Consider the following 23123-nt stretch of genomic DNA (forward strand, 5'->3'; position numbering starts at 1 on the left):
TACTTTGCGTCAAACCCCACATAAAACACCCCATAATCGGTTACCATCCAGTACTTTGCCGCTTGTTTACAAAATGCAGAGGCCGAGGCCGAGACTTACATAACTAATAAATATTTTGGTCTATTTACAAAGCATTTCACAGGTTAGAATATTGATGCAGTGAGTTCATTATTAATATCATCATTTTTTGTATGGATCATAATAGCACACGATTGCCACAGAGTTTATAGAGAGAAATTTAAATTACTTTTTAAAAGACTCCTTGGTCAATATTTGTCGGTTTGCAGCTATGGGTTCTGTCACAACAGTCATTCTAAAGAATGTTACTAATAAATAACTCCTTGTTCCTGTCTAGTGCTCGAGATTTAAAATACACCGTTTATTTCAGTCTCAAAAAGCGTAGGGTTTTTACAGTAAATGTTGTAGCTCTACTGCAGCGGGATGAGTCAGGCTTGTAATTTTGGCTTAACAAGTACTTTGGCTCTTTAAAATTGTCAGCAGCTGTAATTATTAAATAAAATTAAACGAAAAGTATAAGGGACCATGTAAAGGAGTACAAAGAGAAAAGAATCACGCCCCAGGCAACCATTAGAGTGATAAAGAAGTGATACTCACTTTCAGTAGGTTGTTTAGTATACAATAACTATACTTCTAACTCCTGGCGTGATGCTCGGTTGGGGTCTTTGGGTATTTAGATCTCTAGTGTACTCTCCACGTAAGTACGAGGTATCTTCATATCACAAAAAGGGATATAACATTGTTTTCCTATTCCGCAGGTATTACGCACATATGTCGCAGGTCAAGAAATTTCTAAGAAGTTGACGAATTTGTGGAATAAAAGAACCCTTCTAGGCTTTTTCAGCTAATTCTGCTGTCCAAGAACTTAAAAAAATTAGTGACAAAAGAGTAAGAAAATCGTTAAAAACATTGGTTTGCGAAATGGTGAAAAAATTAGCATAACCTCAAAAATTTGATGAGTGCCAATAACAATACTGATGCACCAAATTAAATAGCAGGTCTTGTCTGTCTTTGGGCTAAGATCGTAATGAGCTATCTTTTTAATATAAAAGGAAAACTTGACCAATTTTTTTAAGTCCCTTTTTTTCTGTAAAATTTCCAAAAACATGTATTTTCTTTCGGATGAATTAATTCTTGAATACAGCATATGCAAACGTCTCTGGGTTTTAAAATTTTTTTCTTCTTACCGTTTATTGTGATATTGTTTAACAACTTTACTAAAATGATGTACAATATCGCGTAAATTGTTACGAACAGAACGACCTAACTTTACTAAAGGATTAAAACCGACCAATCACGACCAAGTCCTACAGCCAATAGCATCACGGTAATTCTGACCAATCACTTATACAAACCGGACTTAGACCATTCGACTAACAACAACTTTTCACTTGACTCTCATGATGACTTCCGCTCGGGTTGTCGAAACGTCAGTCATCACCGTGCAAAAACAGTCCTTCAGTAGGACTACACTCACCCGGACGATCAAACTGCACTATTACAAAGTCGTTACAATTGCAAAGGACTCAGGTTTTAGAGAAGCTTTATCCCCACGCTCTACACGTATTAAAGCGAATCCCCGCATAATTGGCACAATTTTTTGGTCATTTGATTGGCTTCATAGCACAAAAAAACTTCAAAATCTCGGAGAAAAAAAAGACTTTTGCAAATTCAACCATCAACATTCCTAAACTAAATACACACACCTTCTATGGATGACGATCCAAGGTGATGTTTACGAATCATCCGTGTACATACGGTATACGAAATGGAGTGCTCATGGAAACATCGAAGTCTTTTAAAAGATGATATTTAAGTAAATGACACAGGCATACTCGGAGAAAAAGAACTTAGAGTGCTCGCAATAGGAGTCTAAGCTACCACCTTGTGATAAGTACCTCGGATGTTCTACCAACTCGTGGCAGGCTAGGCCGTAAGGCTATGTGCGTGGTGACAAACTTCATGTACACTGCTAGGATATGAATGTCGAATGTGATGCTTTCGCGCAATGATTAATCTAAATTAAGACCTAACACATCGAAGAATTCTCTCTTATGCAACATCAAAAAAACAAAGTGTTCTAAAACCTTGCGTCGCACAGGAAGTCATAGTCAAGTTAAACGTTTCTTATTCCCTGCCCAAGATTTCAAAATGTAAAAGTCTTCTGCTTCGAACAGCAACACCCGACTTACGTCTACTGTGCTGCATTGCAAACTTAAAATTGGACATTTGATAAAGACAGTTTTCATATTTAATTAACATATCCTCTTTGAACAAATTACTTGAAAAAAGTGGTAGGAAGCCCACGTCGTGAATCCTTCGACTAGAAAGATCCTTTCTCTTTTAGTTAGAGAAATTAGATATATCATAGTAATTGCAACATCTTGTCCCATTACATAGCTGCGAGGACTGCATAAAAAGATAATGGATCTGAAGTTTCGGTGACGTCGGGAGAGAGGATCATCTCATCGCAGTTTTTCGCCAAAAAAATGTTTTTCTTCTCTTTTCAGAAAGGAATAAGTATTACACTATATCCAAATGATTTTAATAGTGTCTCATTCTCAGATTTTTAACGTGCTAGCGTCAAAAAAAAAACAAAAAAAACAAAAAAAAACTGGCTTACCTTTTTTTTAGCATGTAGCACGCTTCCTCCAGAGTTTTAAGCGAGGAATAAAAAGCCCTCCGAAAACGATGCTGTCTTTGGCACTTATAACGGTAGTTGCTGTCACAATAGTTAATATCTATATATCATGCTCTTAATAATTAATTTTTTGTTCCTGTTTGTCGTTGATCAACCCTCTAAAAGCGATGCGTCATCGTTTCTTGTAACTTTAGTTGCTGTCACAATAATCAATATTTATCATGCTCTTAATAATTAATTTCTGGCTCCTATTTGTCGTTAAGCGTATCAAGAAATGGGCCATTGTTGTGGGTTAAATTCGACTTCACAAGTTCAAACATAGGCCTTTTGTTGTTTGTTGCGTTGAGGAAATTGTCCCGAGACTCGACGAAGATGAATTTCAAATCGTCGCAAAATTGTCGGTGTGTCAAATTAGCGGCACTTGGGGAGAGGGGTTGGAAAAGTTGCTCATAAGCGTGCTGTTCACACAGGGGTACCCAAGGGAGAAAATGCCCTTCACTATGCTTGGTCTCTCAGTATATTTTTTTCATCACCGAACTAGTTGATTATAAATTTATTAACACGATAAGGAAGCTTTGTTGTTAACAACATTCACGAACTATACTTGGCAAGAGGACGAGAGGAAAAAAAGAAACAATTCACTGTTGTTATTAACCCCAAACAAGATACCTGGAAATGCTAAATTCTTTATACTGTACTTTGCATCAGTTGATAATAGCGCGCAGCACAACGCTGCAAAACGATGAAGCTTTTATCGATGGTTTCACTTGGTCAAGAGTTTTGTTTCTCTTATCAAAGAAGCGCTAGTCTTAAGCGCTAGTCTTAATTCTATCACGCTTTCACTCTCGTAACTTAAAGGAAAGAGAAGAAAATTTTGTATTGGGGAAAATACCACTTAGGAATTAAAAAACGCTCAATTTAAGTGGTTGGATTTAAAATGATCTTTAAAGGTTAATGTTCTAATTTAGTCTTGCAGTGAGAACACTGGCGGCGTGCGCGGCTTTTAACAAAGAGGTGATAGTTTTAAAACTACCTAGTTTTAATCGTAACGTAAAACAAAATAGAAGAAAGAATTGGCGTTTGGGAAAATACTTCTTAGGAATTAAGAATAACGCCGAGTTAAATCGCTGGACTAAAAAAATCAGTGATATTTGCGGGTTGTCGTTCCACTTTAGTCTTCCAGTGAAAACTCTGGTGGCGTGCGCGGCATTTAACAAAGAGGTGATGGTTTTAAACTGCTCTGTCTTCCTTTTTGTCGACAATAGAACATCGCACAATTAACGTTACTATTGTTGCCGTATGATAATTTTATGTTCTTTCAGTGCGTGGCCATAAAGAATAAAAATGCGCTGTTATTTTGTCTTTAAAAATTAGAATCTGTTAAAAAATGTACGTTGCAACTTTTCGAAGTTACATGAGTGTCTAAAGTGGAACTTAGGGTAAAATAAAACAGGTGGTTTTCTTAGAATTTTCATCAGCTTTAAGAAAAAAACAACGTTAGAGGAACCTTCATATGATGAAATAAAACGCACGCACCTCGTAGGGCAGAAAAATAACACTGTTTTCCCTTCACAATTCATGGGCGTCCTGCTTTCTTAAATATGAGTGAAAGAACCCCCAAACGTGTTTAATTATATTCCGTTTTTTTTGTTTTTTGTTTTCATTTTGGAACGTAATAACAAATGCCTGTTTGCGACATCATCCAACATCAAGAGCGGCTTTGCATATCGCGACAACTTTGGAAAACTTTCATTCAAAAGCGATCACGGTTTTGATAAGAAAAAAAAAGACATAAGTACTGTAATTTCATTCATTTTCCTTTCCTCTTTCGTTATTATAGATTCTACAATCCACCACGGCTGTATGCGTTTGAAGTACTATTTCAAAAACGAGTGTAAGGGTTTCATCAGGGTTTCCAAGCACGAAAAAACTGATGGAAGCATTGTTTTCGAGTGCTTGAAAACCCTGATGAAACCTGATGCACAATTATTTAAATAGCGTCTCAATCGCGCCTCAGGAATAAAAGGAAATGGAAATATTCACGAATTTTTCACACGTTGTCGGAAAGTTTGTTGTTACGAAAAAATGCACTGTTATGGTGGTTTTTCTAAGAGTAACATGTGCTTCCAGCCTACTTAACGCAGGTGTGGAAGAGAGGCTAATTAAGGACCAGTTTGGTCAGCGGTGAAACGCTTTATTTAAGTATGAAAAGATTAGTGAGGTTAAGTCTGCTGAGGTTTGTGAGGTGTTGGCGCCTAAATGCAGCACTAGCAATGAATAAATGACTAAAGGTACTGTTGAAATTGGCAATTCCAAGAGTTCTTGTTATCAGTTTATGATAGCGCGCCCTTCCATTGTTTCACCGGGGTTTCAAACCACATACAAACCACACGTGGCGAAATTGGCGTGTCTTGGCTGGATGATCACCTTAAGAGTAGTTTTTGAATTTGAGAAGTTGTATTCTAAAGTGTTAGAAGGTGTTGGACATATTTGACTCTCCAAATGTGGAAGACAACTTCTCATTCCTGAGTAATTCTCGAGATTCATGGTACTATCTCTCCTATATTGGAAGCTTTAAATAAATTTTTAAATGTCATAACAAGCAAAAGATTCTTTAGTTCAATCTGGGGTTTATAAGCCGCAATAATTCTCAAAAACGAAACAAGAGAAAAAAACACCTTCTTCTTTTTATATATTTAACGAAAGCAGTAACTCTTGCAAGAAATGGTCGAACAATGAACAGGCAAATATTTGCCATAGCCCCCGTACTTAGCAACTTCACAAAGAATCGATTATCATCTCTTAGGGGCTGTTAAGCTAAAACATGTCGAATGTCTCTGTTACAAACAGCTGCTCTTAACAAATATAGCATGATTTGCCAGAGGTAAGAACTACACCTTGCGTCAAACACCACATAAAACTCGACAGTCAATCAAAGAAATGCCATTGTTAACAAGTTTTTCTTCCTGTTTATTCCTCAGTATTAAAAATAACCTACTCTCCTAAGTCAAAAAACCGTCTTTTATCCGTTGAACATGATCATTTCTTTGTTATGTAGAAATATAACAATGTAAACCCGGAGAGTTTCTGAAGCTGGGCATTTTCATTTCATACTCGCGTACACCTTGGCTTCCTTTCTTCAGGAAAATATCGTGCTTTTTTCCAGACACATGAAAATGTTGGCTTCAAAACAGCAATAATTAGGGAGAAAACACGGAAATTTCTCCTATGTAATAAAAGCAAAATGTTTCATTGTTCACGGAAAGACGCCCCGTGGACGCAAATCACAACCGACTGAGAACACCAGTGCGGCTTGAAGATAATTAGGTCCTTAAGATTCCACTTCTCAAAGCAGAAAATAAGTACGATCGGTCAAGCAATTTGAACTTTATTCTCTTAATATTTATTCCCAAAATCAATTTTTTGACTTTTTTGACTCAGTTATCAAAAAGTGAGAGAAAAGTTTTCTTGAATCATTTATCCAAAGTGAACCTCATGATTCCGTTCTTGCCGAAACTTACATGAGCGCTATCGATAGCTTTTTTTAAATGTATAGGTCAGTCTTAAACATCACTCCTACAGAATAAAGCAAGTTCCCGCACGACATTTAGCCCATTTATTTTCCTTTTGATTTCTTTCAAGGCACCGCAAAACCTTAAAACCGTCGAGGGAACCAAAGTGGAATTCGACCATCATCGTGTTCAAACAAATACACAAGCCTTCTATGGATGGCAATCACAGGTGATATTTTAGAGATAATCCTTAGGAGTACTGTATTAAAAAATGTCCATATGGAAATATGGAAGTATCGATCGATAAAATTTAGTCATTTTTTGAAACTGTGAGATTTTGGAAAGCGATATTTCACCGCCACAAATGACTAAAAAAAAAAAAAAAGACCAAAAAAAAAAAAAAAAGAAACAGCACCACTAACCAGCGAGAAAATAAAACGGTGCGGGCTAGGTTACCTAAGAGCAGCGTCAGTTTTTTTTTATTCCTTAACGTTTGTGGAGCTGCAGTCTTTAATTTTTAAAGGTTCATGGGAGATCCAGCAGTGGAAGTAGAAAAGTGTTCTTAGAGAGTACAATTTGAAAACTGAACAACAACACATTGGGCTAATTTGTTTTTAAGTGACCCATTGCTTGGCAATCTGATTACAGAAATCTCTAGGTATCTTACAAGGGTAGGTCTGCATGATGCAATCACAATTATGCCTTCGATATTCACTTTCAAGACTTAATGTGAAACATTTTGATATTATAGTTGGTACATTTTGGTCACTGCATGTGCACTAAGCCAACAGAGGTTTTTAAACGACCCTAATAAAAGGGGGAAACAATCAAAAAGAGAAGAAGGGAAAGAAAGAGCAAAAACAAAGCAGAGATATAAACATGACTCTTAGAGGCAGCAACCATGCAAACCTAATTCAGCCAAACTCAAGGCCTCACCAGCTTGGCATAGCTCAAATAATTGCATTTAACACCCATATAGAAAGATACAATGACATAGGTATGGCACTTTTTTGGTACGCGGCTGCGATCAAAAAATGATGATATAGCAAATGGTAATTGCGCACATAACAATCAAATTAGCAGCCACATAGGTTCCCTTCTGAAAAAATGCAAATATAAAACCTTTTTCTAAACATTTTAAGTATTTCACTGAATTCTTTATTTTCCAAGAGTGATAAGAGTGGTATAAATTCTTTTTTTTTTTAATTTTGATGTATTGCCATACAGACAGAAAAAAATTTTTCATTAAAAGAGTTGTGAGTGATTAACCTGTGTCTATGTGTTTGGATGCAATTCATGGCCTATGAGGAGCTGAAGAAAGGCTACAGTCAATATTTTGGAGCGAGCAAGCGAGCGAATGCCATTCCCCGCATCGTATCTATAATTCGCTCTTGCGCATGCGCGCAATTCACGAGTTAAAAATGAGTATTTGGGGATCCAATTTCATGGATTTCGAAATTGGAAGTGTTTACACAATTACCGCCGACCCACCGTGAAAATTCCTTAACTTCGATACCGCCTTATAGAGATTTCATTCAATAACCCAAGCTAATTCCCAGTTATGTTTTAGATGTATGTCTAAATGTGGGATTTAATTAGAATGAAGTCAATTTGGAGTTATACCACATGTGCAATATTGCCGTCGAAAATCAATAACAAAACGGAGTTTTTGTTATCCATAAAACCTATTCCTCATTTTTTAATAATTTCTGCTCGGTGAGTTTCGCTTTTGCTCTAAAAGAATCTTTTAGTAAAAGAAGAACAGTGATTCTGTTGAAATAAAGTGTCCAAATTTCTCCGTGCGACTTTGTTTGCGAACGAGAGGCAAGTTGATGTATGCAAATTTCACGTAAATGATTTGCCAATTTTGTGACCCCGACCACAAAAACCGATATTCTAATTTTTCTAAAAAATAAAAAGCTTTTGGCGGGAACAATCCACATCAGGTATCTTATTTACCTAAAGCTATTTATGGACAAAAAACGAAAGAAAACGATTTTCCAACTCTTGCCACGATGATGGTGGTTTGTGCCAGGTTACCTAACAAACCTAATATGGGTGGTCAAAACTCACTTATGTCTCTAGTATTCTGATTCCCTTGCTGAAAAAACACAAACACCTCAGTACGAATGAATTTTTGGTAAGATATTTGTTTGCAAAGATGAATGACACCTTTTTTACCTAAGAGAGAGAAAAGAAAAGTGAACCATTTACACCCTTCCATCAGTATGTATTTCCCCCGTACTGTTCTAGAAACATTTCAGACATGCAACTTACAAGGACAATGTAGTTAAAAATCAAGAGCTCTTTCAAGTTTGTGATCATTTCTTTAGTTTTTTATAAGCCTAACGTTGATTCAGCAGTGAATAATAAATTGTTTGATACTTTTCTTAATCATAATTTCACTGTGAACTGAAATCAAGGTGGTGGGGCATGTAATTGTGCTCACCAATTCCTCACTTACATGAAATCCAGATGCATGCCTTATTTTGTACTCCTTGATCCTTGCAGATGCTCCGTTAAAGTTGTGGAGACATGAGGGGTTGAGAGGTTTATACAAGGTAACCTTGATATGTATCTGTTGACAGCTTTTTGATTGATTGATCAAGTTAAAAATTGAGATTATTTTGACTGTGTCTGCTGGTCTTCTGGTGAAGTATGCAGGGTATTGGTCTCTAATAAAGTCAACCAAACCCAAGAAGTCACAAGTGGTGTGTACCGCTCCATGTGTACCTTAATAACTTGAGCTTAAGTACAAAAAAAAATAATGGAATAAAATGTAGTATAATAGAGGAATTATTAAATATATATATAGTCTTTAGTTCTTAAATGTATATGGGTGATTCAATAGTGGAAGTGTAAAAGTGTTCTTATGGAGCACAATTTGAAAACTGTACACCAATACATTGGGCCTATTTTTTAAAGTGACTTATTGTTTGGTACTCTGATTGCAGAAAACTTTAGGTAGGTATCTTACAGATGTAGGTCTGCATGATGCAATCACAATTATGTCTTTGATATTCACTTTTGAGACTTAAAGTAAAACATTTTAAAATTGTAGTTAGTATGTTTTTTGATTGCTGCATATGCACTAAGCCAACTGTGGTTTTCAAACCTCCTTAAAAAAAGGTGGAAAAAAAACAATCAAAAAGAGAATAAGGGAAGGAAAGAGCAAAAACAAAAGAGAAGCACAAACATCAGTCTTAGAGTTAAGACCTCGCTATCTTTGCCTAGCTTAGAGTTTACCTGAGTTTATGTGTTTGGATGGAACACGAAGTTTGCTCATATCATTATATTTTACTTGACCAGGGTTGCGTTCCAGGTATTTTTGGCGTATCACACGTAGCACTGCAATTCATGGACTATGAGGAGCTGAAGAAAGGCTACAGTCAATATTTTGGAACACCAATCAACAAGAAGCTGGTGAATACTGTCTGCACGTGTCTGTATAGTTGATTGTATACGTGTTAAAGCTCACAAATTCAACCGAGTTTGCAAACAAGAAACTCTTGATCTTAATCCTTGAAATACAAAACATGTGAAGTGCTTTTACTCTGATCATTATAAATAGCTTAGTGTGAATGATTGAAGTGTTGTCATTTACTGGAAGGAAACTTTTCTCTCAACTCCCCTCTCCACCCAGAAGAATTGATAAGAATCAACCCTCTGCCCTCCCCCCCCCCCCAAGATTGACTGACATCTAACTTCTCCTTACAATATCACCTCTGAATCACACATGGAGGTCATGAGAATAGAGGAAATATTCAGCCACCGAAAAAGTTCTTGACTGTTTAAGAAATTCTCCTTGTTAGTATCTTTGGAAATGTACAGAGAACAGTATGGAGAAGATGGATATTGATGTTAGGGTGTAAAGGGTCAACACGAACACGTGTAATGGCCAGTGGCGAATGTAAAAGGAAAACATGAGAGAGGGAAGGGTGGGGGAAGTTTTTGGCTTCTCATCTTGAGTAGTCATCCTCCATGAGGAGCCTTAGCATTTTGAAGCCACAACTGACGCCCAAAAGACAACCTTTATTACCTTTATTGTACACGTGGCTGGTAGGAAGGTACTAATAGGATGAAGTTTATTATTCTGTAACCGTGGGTTATCTTGGGAATCACTCTGAAGAGCTGAAAGTATAATAGTTTTTTTTTTTAATATAAAGTGTTTGCTCCCTAATTTATGTTTTGCTAACTTTTATTTTCTTCATAGAGTTCAACAGAGTACCTTGTAATGGCTTCACTGTCGAAATTTTTCGCCGCAACAGCGACATATCCTTATCAAGTGGTTAGAGCAAGACTTGAGGTTAGAATGGGAGATTCATTAGCAATTTATTAACCTTTTGACATAGATTTCGTTTTACTTTTACGTGGTATCATCTTGAAATAAACTTGTAGTTTAAGGCTGTTTTTATTTTTCAGGCCGGTAATCTCATCGGCTGGTTTACTCGACTCCAGGTTGATGTGGTCTGTGCTCGAGCCTCGAGCCCCCAGCTAGGTCATTGTGTCGATTCCTTGGGAAAAGGCATGAAGGAGTAAGAGGATTTTACAAAGGATTAATTCCCAGTGTCCTCAGGTAAGGCAGAATGTTAAAGATAAATTTAATGATACAAGTACACTTGCTAATTAGTTTTACGTGTTAAACCGCAAGGTATAATCTAGAATTGGCCAAGAGGGCTTAGTGGGCTCCCATCTTTAATTTTAGGTGGCGCTTTGTAAAGGAATGGGTCTTAAGGGGAGGGGTACCCCCATAAGGTGTTTGAACTTATTTGCACCCTCTGGTCTGTGAGAAACTGGGAAGAAGAGACAGGCGATACTGAGATACATTAAGAGGCTATAAAATTCAGAGTAGGTGTCATGTCATTGTTTTCGTCATAATTATGTTCGAATACTGTGAAATAAGTAAGATACTTATCGTTATCACAAGTATTTGTGCGTTAGTGTAAGTTTAGCGGTTTTCTGTTTTTTTCTTTTCAAATTTCGGGAATCCATCAAAGACGCGCTGTAGAAGAAACCCTGAAACCGTAATCTTTGTAAAAACGTTCATTGTTGACTTTACTGTTTGTCGTATGTTTTATTGTTGTTGTTTTTGCTTCTTTTTAGAGTAACACCAGCATGTGCACTCACATTTGTGATGTACGAAAACGTTATTCACTTTCTTCTGCCGGACAGATGACATTGACAGGATAAAGAATGCAATCCGGCAAATGGAGACGATGGGCAATATAACAGCACGTGGTTTTATCACCAGGCTTTATTCTGCAACAGTTCCGACGGATTCATTCATGGAAAAAAATATATTAACCATGCGAAGTTAACCGCCCAGTTTGTTTACACATTTGATCGGTAACTTTATTTACCAGCAGCATGTGAATAAGATTTTTTTCCAGAGAAATTTATGTACAACAATGCAAGAGGTATCCACTACTATTCTCAGGTCCTAAGGATAACAATGATTTCTCCCATTGTTCTTTTATGAAGAACCCTCCCCCCCCCCCCACTTGTCTCTTGCGGGTATCAAATTTATGTACATTCTCGTAGCACTAACAAGGGCATGAAGTACAAGAGATGCCTTTTTGCAAGTTTTTTTTTATTACTATTAACTTCATAATTATTCAAACAATGCTTGTGAAAACTACTTGCAATTAATCAAGAAAAAATGTTTAATATTAAGTTAAAAATTAGCTTATTTTCCTTTTTCTATTCCTTACGTTAAAATCTTTTTCTATAACTTTCTCCATTAGTTACTGAATCGTTGCGATGTAAAGTTAAACCCAGTTTTTATTTATGGCTCTGTTTTTACTTCACTGCAACATTTCCTTGTTGTGGTTATTATTTTCCCCTGGTTATTGACACCAACTCCAGTAAAAAATGGAGAAAGCTACTCTTTCGCGATTGCTATCACGTGAATTTGAAGAGTCTTTCACACAATCGGTCATCAGATGAGAAGTATCGAGAACCTACTCCGACCCGTGGACTACACTGCCCTCAACGTTTACTGTCGTGTTCGTGTTATGAAACTCAGCTGAGAATAGTCCGTGTAAGGTAAATGTATTTACAAAGTATTGTGAGATAATGAGATAACATACCCGATGTCCTTCTATTTACACCACTCAAGAATCTGAGCCCCAGTTGACTTAGCTCATATCACTTTGCTTTAAAAAGTCCACCGACGATTTTTCTATATTTTGATTCGTTGTTAATAAACTCGCATTGCTTTGCCTCATTTGCTTTGTGTTCAGGTCTTTTCTTGTAAACAAGAGACACTTGAACATCAAATGATTGGAAGACTAATCTCAGCTAGAATATTGAAATATCAGGCAGTAGCCTTTGGGGGTTATGATGGGGGTGGGTTTCTTTTCTACGCTTATTATTTTTCATAGGATTCTTTGAATATGTTTGCATTATGAAAAAGGAAAACTTCACAGCGAGAAACTGTGATTTTGATTTCAAATCTAACATTCCTGTAAAATATTTTTGGTGATGTACTTAAACGGTGTAAAAAGTTATTTACAACTTATGTTTACCTATGCTGCTCTAAATACTTGTTTTTAACACATTGCAGTTCTGAATACCTTTCTTTTAGCGTGTAAATGTGATGGGCAAACATTAACCGTTGTAAAACAGGTCAACTTTTAAAAGCTATATGCAACTTTTAAACTTAATAATACAAACATAAGTTGCACTCGCCCTACGGCTTCATGCAATTTTGTTGGTCGTTGAAAAGTTTCTCTTTCTGTTTTATCCCAAATTGCACTGGAAACACGTGATTACCTGTATAAAATTATTTTAACAAATTTCGTCAGGAATGAATGAAATGCCCGTGCGTTTAGTTAAATAAGCTGTATAGGGACACTTTGAAGCCATTGCGTAAAGATCTTTAACTTGGATTCAAAATAAGCGTGAGATGTAAGCGATCCAATAATTTCAAATGAATTCTTGTCGATTCAGACACATTTAACACACGGTTACGCAGGCTAAACCATTGAATTTTGCTTACTGTGTCTGGAAATTGGTTCAACGTTTCAAAATACTGAGTTACTATTATTACTTTAACTTAACATAATTTCATAGGACATCGGATTTTGACTCTCATCACTTTTTTTTCTACGCTTATAACGAAAGATAGCGCCTGTTTGTATTCTACTGACCAACGCTAAAATAATCATGGTTTATAATTACAGCAATAGAAAGATGAAAAAAACGAAAAAAATAAAATAAAAGGCTCGAAAACCATAAGCTTGAGAGTTTGTGTCTTGCAGATATTACTTGAAGATTACTTTAAAGATCCTTTGGGCAATTCTCTCTTCAATGACAAAGGCTCTCATTCTAATGAAATAAATACTTGTTTACCACCAAAGTTAAAATCTGCTGACGATAGAGAAGAAAAGTTGAATACGTCGCATGTCAAAACCTTGTACACATGTACTTACGGAGCGATTTATGAGTCCTCCCACTACGCGAAGTGCATTTGCTTTACATTCAGTCTGTACCACAGTAGCGTAAGTTACATATAGTTGGGTTTTTAAGTTCGTAGATGTAGTTGGATCCACAGTTTTTTACAAAAATTTTTGTTGAGTATTTGCAACCAGAAGGGCGATCACTAAAGCAGACCGTCCTTTGAACCTCACCATCTTCCACTGTAGGATGAGCACCATCCAACCAGCCTGGCCAGTCTGTACCACATCTGAATGCTTTCACACGCGTTGTTGGCATTTTTGTTCCTGCAGCTCCCACAAAACGATACCATCCCCCAGGGAGGTGGCTGTCACACAACTCTGAACCGTGAGGTGTTTCGTACGTTATCTTTCTACTGGCTTCGGTCAGGTTTTTATAATGATGGCAAGGATCGGCTACAAAGTGAAATAATTGCAACAGGACTTAGGTTATTAACATTAATGGTTCAAGATCTTTTCTAACGTCTTATAATTCTAGCAGCTTGTCAATCAGTGGTGAAACTTGTACTTAAGAAGACAAGTGACTTTACATAAATTAAGGGGCTAAGTAGTACATGACAAATCCCGGTGTAGAGTAACTGTTCTTTCTATCGGCATCACTCAGGTTTTGATGATAATAACATGGGTCGGCTATTAAAATGAATAAATATTACAAAATGTTGCAGTACTAATGATATCATTTTTTTTGTTTTTGACATTTTTCAAGTCAATCAGTTCGATAATAATCGGATAGGACTTGCGTGTTACAAGAACAACTATGCATTAAATTAATTTTAAAAAGAATTTTGCGTTGGACAATAATGATGCACAAAAGAACTAAAATGAAATGATAGTATTGTAAACAATTATCTTTCCTCTTACTTTAATCGCCCATCAAAGCCTTTAGTTGTTTGTACCTCAACTGAATGCTACCAAATGCGCTTTAGACATTTTTGATCCTCACCTCCCACACAACGATACCAGCCCATAGGTATTTGGTAATAACACAATTATTTCCCATGACTGTGTAAGAACTCTCTGCCTATTGGCATCATCTTGTTATTTATAACCATAGCGCAAATTGGCTTGCAAAAGTCAAATGAGTTTGATTGATCATAGCTGTTATTATAGGGGAATCTTTTAAGGTTAGAGTTTCTTAACAGTTTTTTAGTTCCACCATAGTTAGTAGAGGAGACTGGTTATGAAAGTCGGCAACCTTCAAAGCGCGAAACAATAGGGCCGCTTCTGATGTTGAACGTACCTGTCACGTGATCGCGACGGTGCACAACTTTCAAAGATGGCGGATGCAGGAGACGACTTATTCTTGTTCGGCGATGATTTTGAGGCAATTTTAGACCTTCTTGACGAAGATGAAGCACTACAGGAACAATTTTCAACTGTTGCTAGTGAAGTAAGTGCCAATTATATAAACATTCACCCGTACTTAGTCTGTTTCCAAAAGAATTACGGAGTTGTACGCGACTGTGCTGTCACGCCAGCCAAAAAACAATAAATAAAACATTGATCCGACGCTTTCGATGATTCTTTTCCCTCTATACTCTAGCAATTTCATAAAAAATGCGTTCAATTTCTTTAGCAGAAGTGCTCTGGATGCTTTAGGTGCTGAATTTGCCGGATTATTCTTTGTTTTGAGAAGACTTCACGGGGCATGCAACGACAACAACAAACTCGATATTGGCAAATGTGTCTTTAGGAAAAAAGACCAGTGACAGTAGATCGTTGAAAGTCGAGGCCTGAAGACTACAATATTATTGAATTATGATTTGATACTTTTTCGTTTTCAGGTCGAATCAACAGAGATCGTGTGCAGCGACTGTGGAAAAAAGTACAAATCAAGAGGAGGCTACCAAAGGCACAGAGCTACAAAGCACATTGCAGATCAAAACGCACATCATTTAACTTTGACGCCAAGCATTCTTGCCGAGATAGTAAACAATGCTTTGAAGAACATTAGTGAAAGGGAAGTGTTTGCAGCAGATCTAAGGAACGAATTAAAACGATATGAATATGAAGAGCCTGGAGGAGAAACACAAGAATTCACTGTGATAAAGAAATTATTTGAAGACTATTTCAAAACTGGGAATGCTGAGAAATTCTATGGCAACTACTATGCTCAAGTACCATTGAAATCTACAATTTTTTTCAAAAGACTGTCTCGTAATGCTGCAACACTTCTTGCGACCAAGGTAGCTGATTTTATTCTATCCTTCTGCAAAGGCATCAAGTCTTCTGACAAAAACCCACCTTCTGTTCAAACAATGCTTTCAGAGAAAGAACAAGCTGGTCTGCAGTATGTTGGTGGATATGTGTTGCATAACTTGCACAAAAAGTATGCAAGAAAGAACACAACTGAGAGCCAACAGGCAATGGCAATCTTGAGAGCTGGTAAACTGGAGCATGGATATGAGAACCAAAAACTGGTATCGAGTTTAAACCGTGGGGGGTTGTGGAACATTACAAAGTATGCACAGAGCATTTTCCTCAAAACAGAGTGTCATTTTAGACAATTAACTTCAGTAAATTCTTTGCAAAAAGTGGATATTGCTGGCATAGTGCATAACACAATAACTGACAGTGCGATATTGTCAAGCTATCAATGTATGGTTTCAGATGCAGAGCTAATACCCAATGTTGAAGTAAGCAACAATGTCTTCCATGCTATTGTATGTTTATATATAAGGGTGCGGTCATTATCTTGTGCTAAAGACATCATTCAGCGCTACAAAATTAATGCAAAGCAGTCAAAGGGTAAAGCGCTCCGAAAGGAGATCATGAGGAGTCATGAACAAGAAACAGTTAGGCAAGATTAAAATAAAACATTTTATTATCCCAAGTAAAACATGGCAGTGTAAAAAATTTGTTAATTATTTTTTATGAATGTTTTAAAACACTTACATGTATCAATTATCAAGAACATTTGAATTAAGAACTGTTCACATACAATGTAAAGCCGAATTTACCATGCCACGAAAAGTCCTATGCATGACATGTTTAGAGTCCTGGGCCAGGTTGTTAAAAGCTGAATTAAGATAACCCAGAATTAGTGCAATAGAGAAATTATCCTGGGAAATGCCTTCTGAAGGACAGTTATTTTATGTACTATAATAAAGACAAGACACCTGGTTGTTCATGTTGGATTAAAAGTAAAAAAGAAATGTTTTTGTTAGTCATCATGAATTTGAGACACCTTTTTCCTGGGAACCTTGTAGCAAAAGAGAGTGATACAAAAATACAGTAAACTTAAAAATTAATAATGTTCGGGGCAGTCACTGAGGGCTGTGGGCTGGGGATTCCCCCTTCCTTCTCCCTGTGCCCAACTACTATAACTAGCATAGAACTGAAATATCTTACTAGTTGTTCAATTCCCTGCCTTATACATTATTTGTTAAAATTTTTCATTGCCCAGCAACCGGTGGTGTACGATAGTCCAGGTACAAAGGATGATCTTCAGGTAAATAGGAACCAAATACTTTCACAGTAAAGCTAAGACTGTCATCCATAATAATTCCCAAACGTGGCAGAACGTACGGATGCACGATTTTCTTCAGCACAATTTTGTCCTCAAAGATCTTCAGGCTCCAATCACCAAGGCTTTTTAGGCTTTTAACTCGTTGGCAGAGCTCTGAAAATCCCTTGTAGCAGCTGTGTGGTAAAGGCCCCTCGTTACATTTTACAACCGAACGTTCAGGACGTGGTGAAGGCTTGCTGCTTTCATGGCTTTTCTTAGGCATGTTCAGCTTCGGCAAAGCTCCAAATTTGGGCTTATTTTTGATCATTTTCGCAGATTGATCTATCAAAGAAAAGATAAAATTGTCAAACTTGGAAATAGTCAAACCTAAAACCATATCCACTTTCAGAACGAACTTCAAACAGCAGCAACACTGATCGGTGAAAACTAACTCAAAGCAAATCCGACAATTTAACAAGAAAATACAGATATGTACTTACATATTTCGATATCTTCGGGCGCAAAATGTTTCTCACAGGTATATATTCTATCGTTCTTCAACTGTTCCCTGAAGTTCTGATCAATTTCTCTTGTCTTTTTTATCTCACCAAGCCATTCGTCTCACCATGTTCCACGAGCTTCGTCTTTTGCCACAGGCAACTTCCAAATACCAATTCCCTTCGTTCTTCTGCACGAACCACAGCCAAATACTGAGCAATTAGCCCCTGGCATAACTTTTATATTTCTTGCAAAATGACAACCATATACTGATGAAAATTACGGAGAAACCTAACACATATCGCACAACTAACAAGAAACTACTCGACGGACGCCATGATCGTTTGATAAATGTGCACTGTCGCGATCACGTGACAAGGCAAAAATCAAAACAAAGACATCGGTCTTTGAAGCTCGCCGACTTTCATAACCAGTCTCCTCTACTAACTATGGTTCCACGTAGTGTGTCATGTCTGCATCATGTAAAAGTTCGTGTAAGGTTTTAAGAACATAATCAAAAGTTACAAACATTGAAGCGATCTCCGCAGTTTTGATTTATACTAAACTAGCAGTAGCAGTGCACATATATTATTTTCATATGATCACATTAATGTATTCACAAATTAGATGGTTTATTTGTAACCAGCAGCTCCCAGTTAGCCTGTTAGCTCAGTTGGTAGAGCGTTGCACCGTTATCTAAAGGTCATGGGTTGAAATCCCGTTCGGACCTGAATTTTTTGGGGCCTTATTTTCACTACTAGTTCAGCGGTATTCATAACTGCGAGGATCGCCTCTATATTCATTTCTTCAACCGCAGTGCACATGTATGATTTTCATATATTTATAGTCATGTATAATCAAAAGTTGTTTCGTTTTTGTGCACAAGGGAGCGTAAAATTATGCCCCCTCGATGTGAATTTCGAATGAAAAAGCAGGTGAAAATGTCTCAGAACAGCATCTCTCCTTAATTTGTATCACCTTTACTTTAGCTACCATTTACTCGCTCAGAAATTGTTCAGTTTATGGAAGATCTTCCCGTATTTATAGCCCTAAATCATTCGGGTTCTTTCAGAATGTGTTTCGTTAAGTTTAAAAAAAAATGTTATTTACCGGCTAAGGGTCGGTCCGTATGGTAAAAAACTGTGACCTCGGCCAGCATTTTTCAAGACCTCGGTCACAGTTTTTCACCATACGGACCGACCCTTAGCCGGCAAATAACATATATGAATCGCCATGTTATTCAATGCCCAAGCACACCATTTCGATCTCCTACGCTGTAGCGCTCTTTTGTATTACCAAGCCAAAAAAAAAGCTAGAAGCTATAATTAAACTTAACACACGTAGACAAAACTGAAAAGGCTAATATGTCTAAATTTCGAGACCAGAACACGATGTCAATTTCACAATAAACCGTGCGCATGGCGAAAAGTCAATCGGCTCATTCTAATTCATATTTCATGGTTGTTCAAACAAAACTTACGCTTCCCTTGAATCAACATTACCCACTCCAATTATGATAAAGCAGCGGCAAAAAAAAAGCGGTCATCTCTCTTCGTAAACGTTTCTTTGGACCTCGAAACAGCCTTTCGCCATACATTTATTTCTAGAGAGTTGTAATGTTTGCCCCGTGGCGTTCCCAGAAATCTTTGCGAAAACACAAGGATCCGATTGCTGGCAACTCATTCATCGGTTTGCATAAGTCAAATAAGGATCATAGCTGCTATTATTATTATTATTATTATTATTATTATTATTAGGGAATCTTTAAAGGTTTTGTATTCTTGAAGGTTTTTTAGTTCCACGCAGAGTTTTATGTCTGCATCATGTAAAAGTTCGTGTAAGGTTGTTAAATCACTTAAAACATAATCAAAAAATGATTCGTTTTTGTACACAAGGTAGCATAAAATTATGCTTCCTCGATGTGAATTTGGGAGGAAAGTCAACTCTGAGGAATTTATTGCTACTTTAAACGCAGGAAACAAAATAAAAATTTCATCGCCTTCATGAAAAACCGCTGCTTATATTACGAGTTATGAGTGAACGCGGCTGAATGGTGCGGCGCTGGAGTCAATTACGTCAAGAATATTCCGGAAAGAGATTAAATTCGCCTGTGCAGTTTTGTTCATTTCCAGCATATCCAGGGTGACATTCATATGCATGCGATCCACGGGTATTCATGCATGTAGCATTCACGTGATAGGTATGATTTCCTCTACACTCGTTAATAGAGCGGTTTAGCAAGAGGACGGGAACGTCATTTCAGAACGGCGCGCGCAGCAAAAATGCCGAGAAAAAACTAGGTCGAGAAGACCGTCGCGTTGTGTTGAAAAGTGACTTAGCAGTCGTTTCGACGAACCGTCCACGTTATATTTGGTCTTGAGTATCCTAACCTTGGCTCTTTCGGATCATTATCAGCCTTGAATTTTCGGTTTCATAGACCACTTGAAGGACAACGAAATTATCCTCTTTGAGAATGTAACGACAAGCACAAACCGAGGATAGTTTACTACAAGTGAGTTGTTAATATGAATCCACATGGGCGATTAAACTTTGAAATTATTTCATTTCAGTTAATTATCGAGTCTGCAGATTCATCTATCAAATTTTGAAGCCCACTATATATTTTTTCTATGATTTGTATCGCTGTCATTTCGTTTCGTGCTTCTAGATTTCAGCACTACTGGTTTTTCTTCATAATTTTGTACAGTATAATTTGGAATTGAAAGTACATGACAGTACACCTCTTTTAAGCAGTAGTCATGGCAAACCATGTGGAGATAAAGCGACCCAACGATGGAGTTGTTTACAATGAGTTCCCGTTTAACCATGAACGAATGAAATGCACTCAAACTCAGCGAAATGACGTCCTGAACTTGATAGGGAGAACGGCAACGCTAACACCGGAAGTCGAAATAGAGTCGTGTCCAGATTATCCGCGCGCTTTCCTGTTCTGAAATGACGTTCCCGTCCTCTTGCTAAACCACTCTAATATCTGAGAAACCGTAAATACATTTTGCACTTTATTTTTGTCGTCTAACGATTTGTAATTACTTTAATCATTTCAGATAATAAGAGAAAGCTTTCTCTTTCTTTGTCTTTAACGAGCTTGAAATTTGAAACGTGCAACTTAGATGTTATATTCTCCTTTCCAATGTTCTTTTTTATATCTCCTAACATCAAGGCTCTGAGACAAACCGGAAGTAGATCATGGCAACTCCGTGCATAAGCATGTATGGGTAATGCTGCTTAAAAAAACAAAACTTAGCACTGGTAGGACGATAGTTCCTGCTAAAATTGCTTCATTTAATGCTATGGATCCACAGATATAGCATGCAAGTTATTATTGGTCTGTTATTCACTCACTCGATTGTAGATAGCAATTGCTTAGAATTAAACATTGTAACTCGCATGTCCAGATAAACTCATCAGGATCCGAATTTGAGCTCCTTCTTTTTCAGACAATGCATTAAAGGACAGCTCTAGGCAGACTTAGGGCACAACCGGTATCGTTTACATATGAGAAACTAATAATATGGCCACCTCAGCAGCTTCAGGTTATATTCGAGCAGGAATATTCTAAATATTATAGCAAAGAGATTAAATTCACCTGTGCAGCTTTGACCATTTCCACTAAATCCAGGGTGGCATTCACAAAGATAGGATCCGTTGGTGTTCGTGCAGGTTGCATTCACGTGACAAGAGTGATTTCCTTTACATTCGTCAATATCTGGGGAAACCACATATATATTTGCACTTCATCATGTTTGTCACTTTATAAATGAGCTGACTCTCAGTCGAGTGATTACTTTGATAATCATACATAATAAAACAATTTTTTCTCTTTTTGTGTTCCACGAATTAGATATTTGAAACGTATATTTTATCACGAGTATTTCTGTTTATCAAGCTATCGGCTCTGAAACAACTGGCTTGTTCCTGCTGCTCCCACAAAACGTACCATCCCTTGGGGGATAGGTCGTCACAAAACACTGGACCAAATTGCAGTTTAGCGTAACTACTCTTAATATTGGCATCATCCAGGTTTTGATAATTATAGCAGGTAATTTAGTGTTAACAACCGAGTTGAAAACGTAAATTTGCCACCGTAAAGGGTAAAAAAGCTGACGTTTTGAGCGTTAGCCCTTCCTCAATCACTGATAGCATTACAAAGAGTCATGTTTCCTTTTGCCTTAATCGCCCATTTAAGTCTGAGTTGTATGTACCTCTACTATATGCTACCAAATGCGTTTAAGACATTTTTGATTCTCAGCTCCCGCACAACGATGCCAGCCCCGAGGTATTCGGTAGTAACACAATTATTTCCCAGGAGTGTGTAATTTCTCTCTACCTCCTAAAGGTTTCCTTTCTTTCCATGAAAAGGGTCAGATAAGGTCAGAGAAAAATATACAATCCCTTCAGGACTCAACCTGCCATTTCTTTTAGATTTTTTTCCTTCCCCAAAATTTTTCTTACCTTATCAACTGAGTTGATAATGCAAATTGGCCTCTGTAAAGACTTTCAAATTTACCTCATCAACTCAATTGATAATACTAAATTACCCTGTTGCACTCTCCCACCGACGCAGCACCGCAGTTCTTGTAGAACCTTTATTAATAGCTCTTTCTCTCAGTTTACTTGCGATATAATCCACGATGGATTTTGTCAAAACGAGCTGGAGGCGACTGATCTACTTTTTTTTCGAATGGTTTCCCAACATCTGAAGACGTTTACTACGCTGGTAAACCGACAGAAAGTGCGGTCTGTTACTTTAATAACATATATAAACTTCAATTTTCCGCAGGTTTACCGGTGCAATCAACGATTGTTTTTTGACCAATCAGGGCGCTCGTAGTATCGTGACTATTTTATAAAACTTGACGATAATAATTTTCAACTTTTTCACTTAAATATATCTTGAGTGTCAACGAAAACGTAGCCCCTTGGAAAATCATTTACATATCCATTCTGTGCACAGGGTTCAGAGCCAGACGAGCGATTTTATTTTCATGCTCCTGTCAGTCATTGTGATAAGGTTAATTTTAAAGCAGAACAACGCATCAGTCACCAAAATTGTTCATTTAAAAGTCAGGGACATTACCTAAGAGGTTCTTAACATGAGAAATGGCTGCCTAAATCAAAACCAGTAATGAGTAATAAATTACCTAATTGTCTTGCAACGCGGCTAAATGGTGCGGCGCTGTAACCGGAAAGCATACAGGACTATAAAAAATATTGTAGAGAAGAAATTAAATTCACCTAAGCAGTTTTGTCCATTTCCAGTATATCCAGCATGACATTGACATACATGTGATCCAAGGGTGTTCATGCATGTAGCATACACGTGACAAGAGTGATTTCCTTTGCACTCGTTGATATCTGTAAAATCACAAACATAACTAAAGAAACGAACTGTAATTAAAAAAAAAAGTTGCCGAGCACAACGTAAGAAACCCTAGTCTTGTTGTCTTGTGGTTCCAGACGCAAGTGCTACATAACCACTCACCAGATTTTTTTCTCGGTTCCCCCAAGTTTAAATCTGTTTTTCTGTC

At 37.2% G+C, this 23123-nt stretch overlaps 3 protein-coding genes across 3 annotated transcripts in view; 2 read left to right on the plus strand and 1 right to left on the minus strand.

Moving 5' to 3' along the window:
* Positions 1 to 10694: 10694 nt before the first annotated feature.
* LOC149053355 (solute carrier family 25 member 32-like) overlaps positions 10695 to 23123 on the plus strand; it is a 42514-nt gene continuing 30085 nt past the window's right edge. The window contains exon 1 of the transcript XR_016181929.1: positions 10695 to 10747. The gene's annotated coding sequence lies outside the window, so the exon portion shown is untranslated. The remainder of the gene's footprint in view (positions 10748 to 23123) is intronic.
* Positions 11820 to 23123, minus strand: part of LOC149053356 (uromodulin-like) — a 272818-nt gene continuing 261514 nt past the window's right edge. The window contains exon 5 of the mRNA XM_089190165.1: positions 11820 to 14024. Coding sequence (XP_089046291.1) covers positions 13654 to 14024 — 371 coding nt within the window. The 3' untranslated portion in view covers positions 11820 to 13653. The remainder of the gene's footprint in view (positions 14025 to 23123) is intronic.
* Positions 14779 to 16783, plus strand: LOC149053357 (uncharacterized). The gene is made up of 2 exons (XM_089189970.1): positions 14779 to 15018; positions 15413 to 16783. The coding sequence occupies exons 1-2, from the start codon at positions 14905 to 14907 to the stop codon at positions 16436 to 16438; spliced, it is 1140 nt and encodes a 379-aa protein (XP_089046096.1). The 5' UTR covers positions 14779 to 14904; the 3' UTR covers positions 16439 to 16783.

The sequence above is a fragment of the Pocillopora damicornis genome, chromosome 1 (genome assembly GCF_964200805.1).
Source record: "Pocillopora damicornis chromosome 1, jaPocDami1.2, whole genome shotgun sequence".
In the NCBI taxonomy this organism is placed as follows: domain Eukaryota; kingdom Metazoa; phylum Cnidaria; class Anthozoa; order Scleractinia; family Pocilloporidae; genus Pocillopora; species Pocillopora damicornis.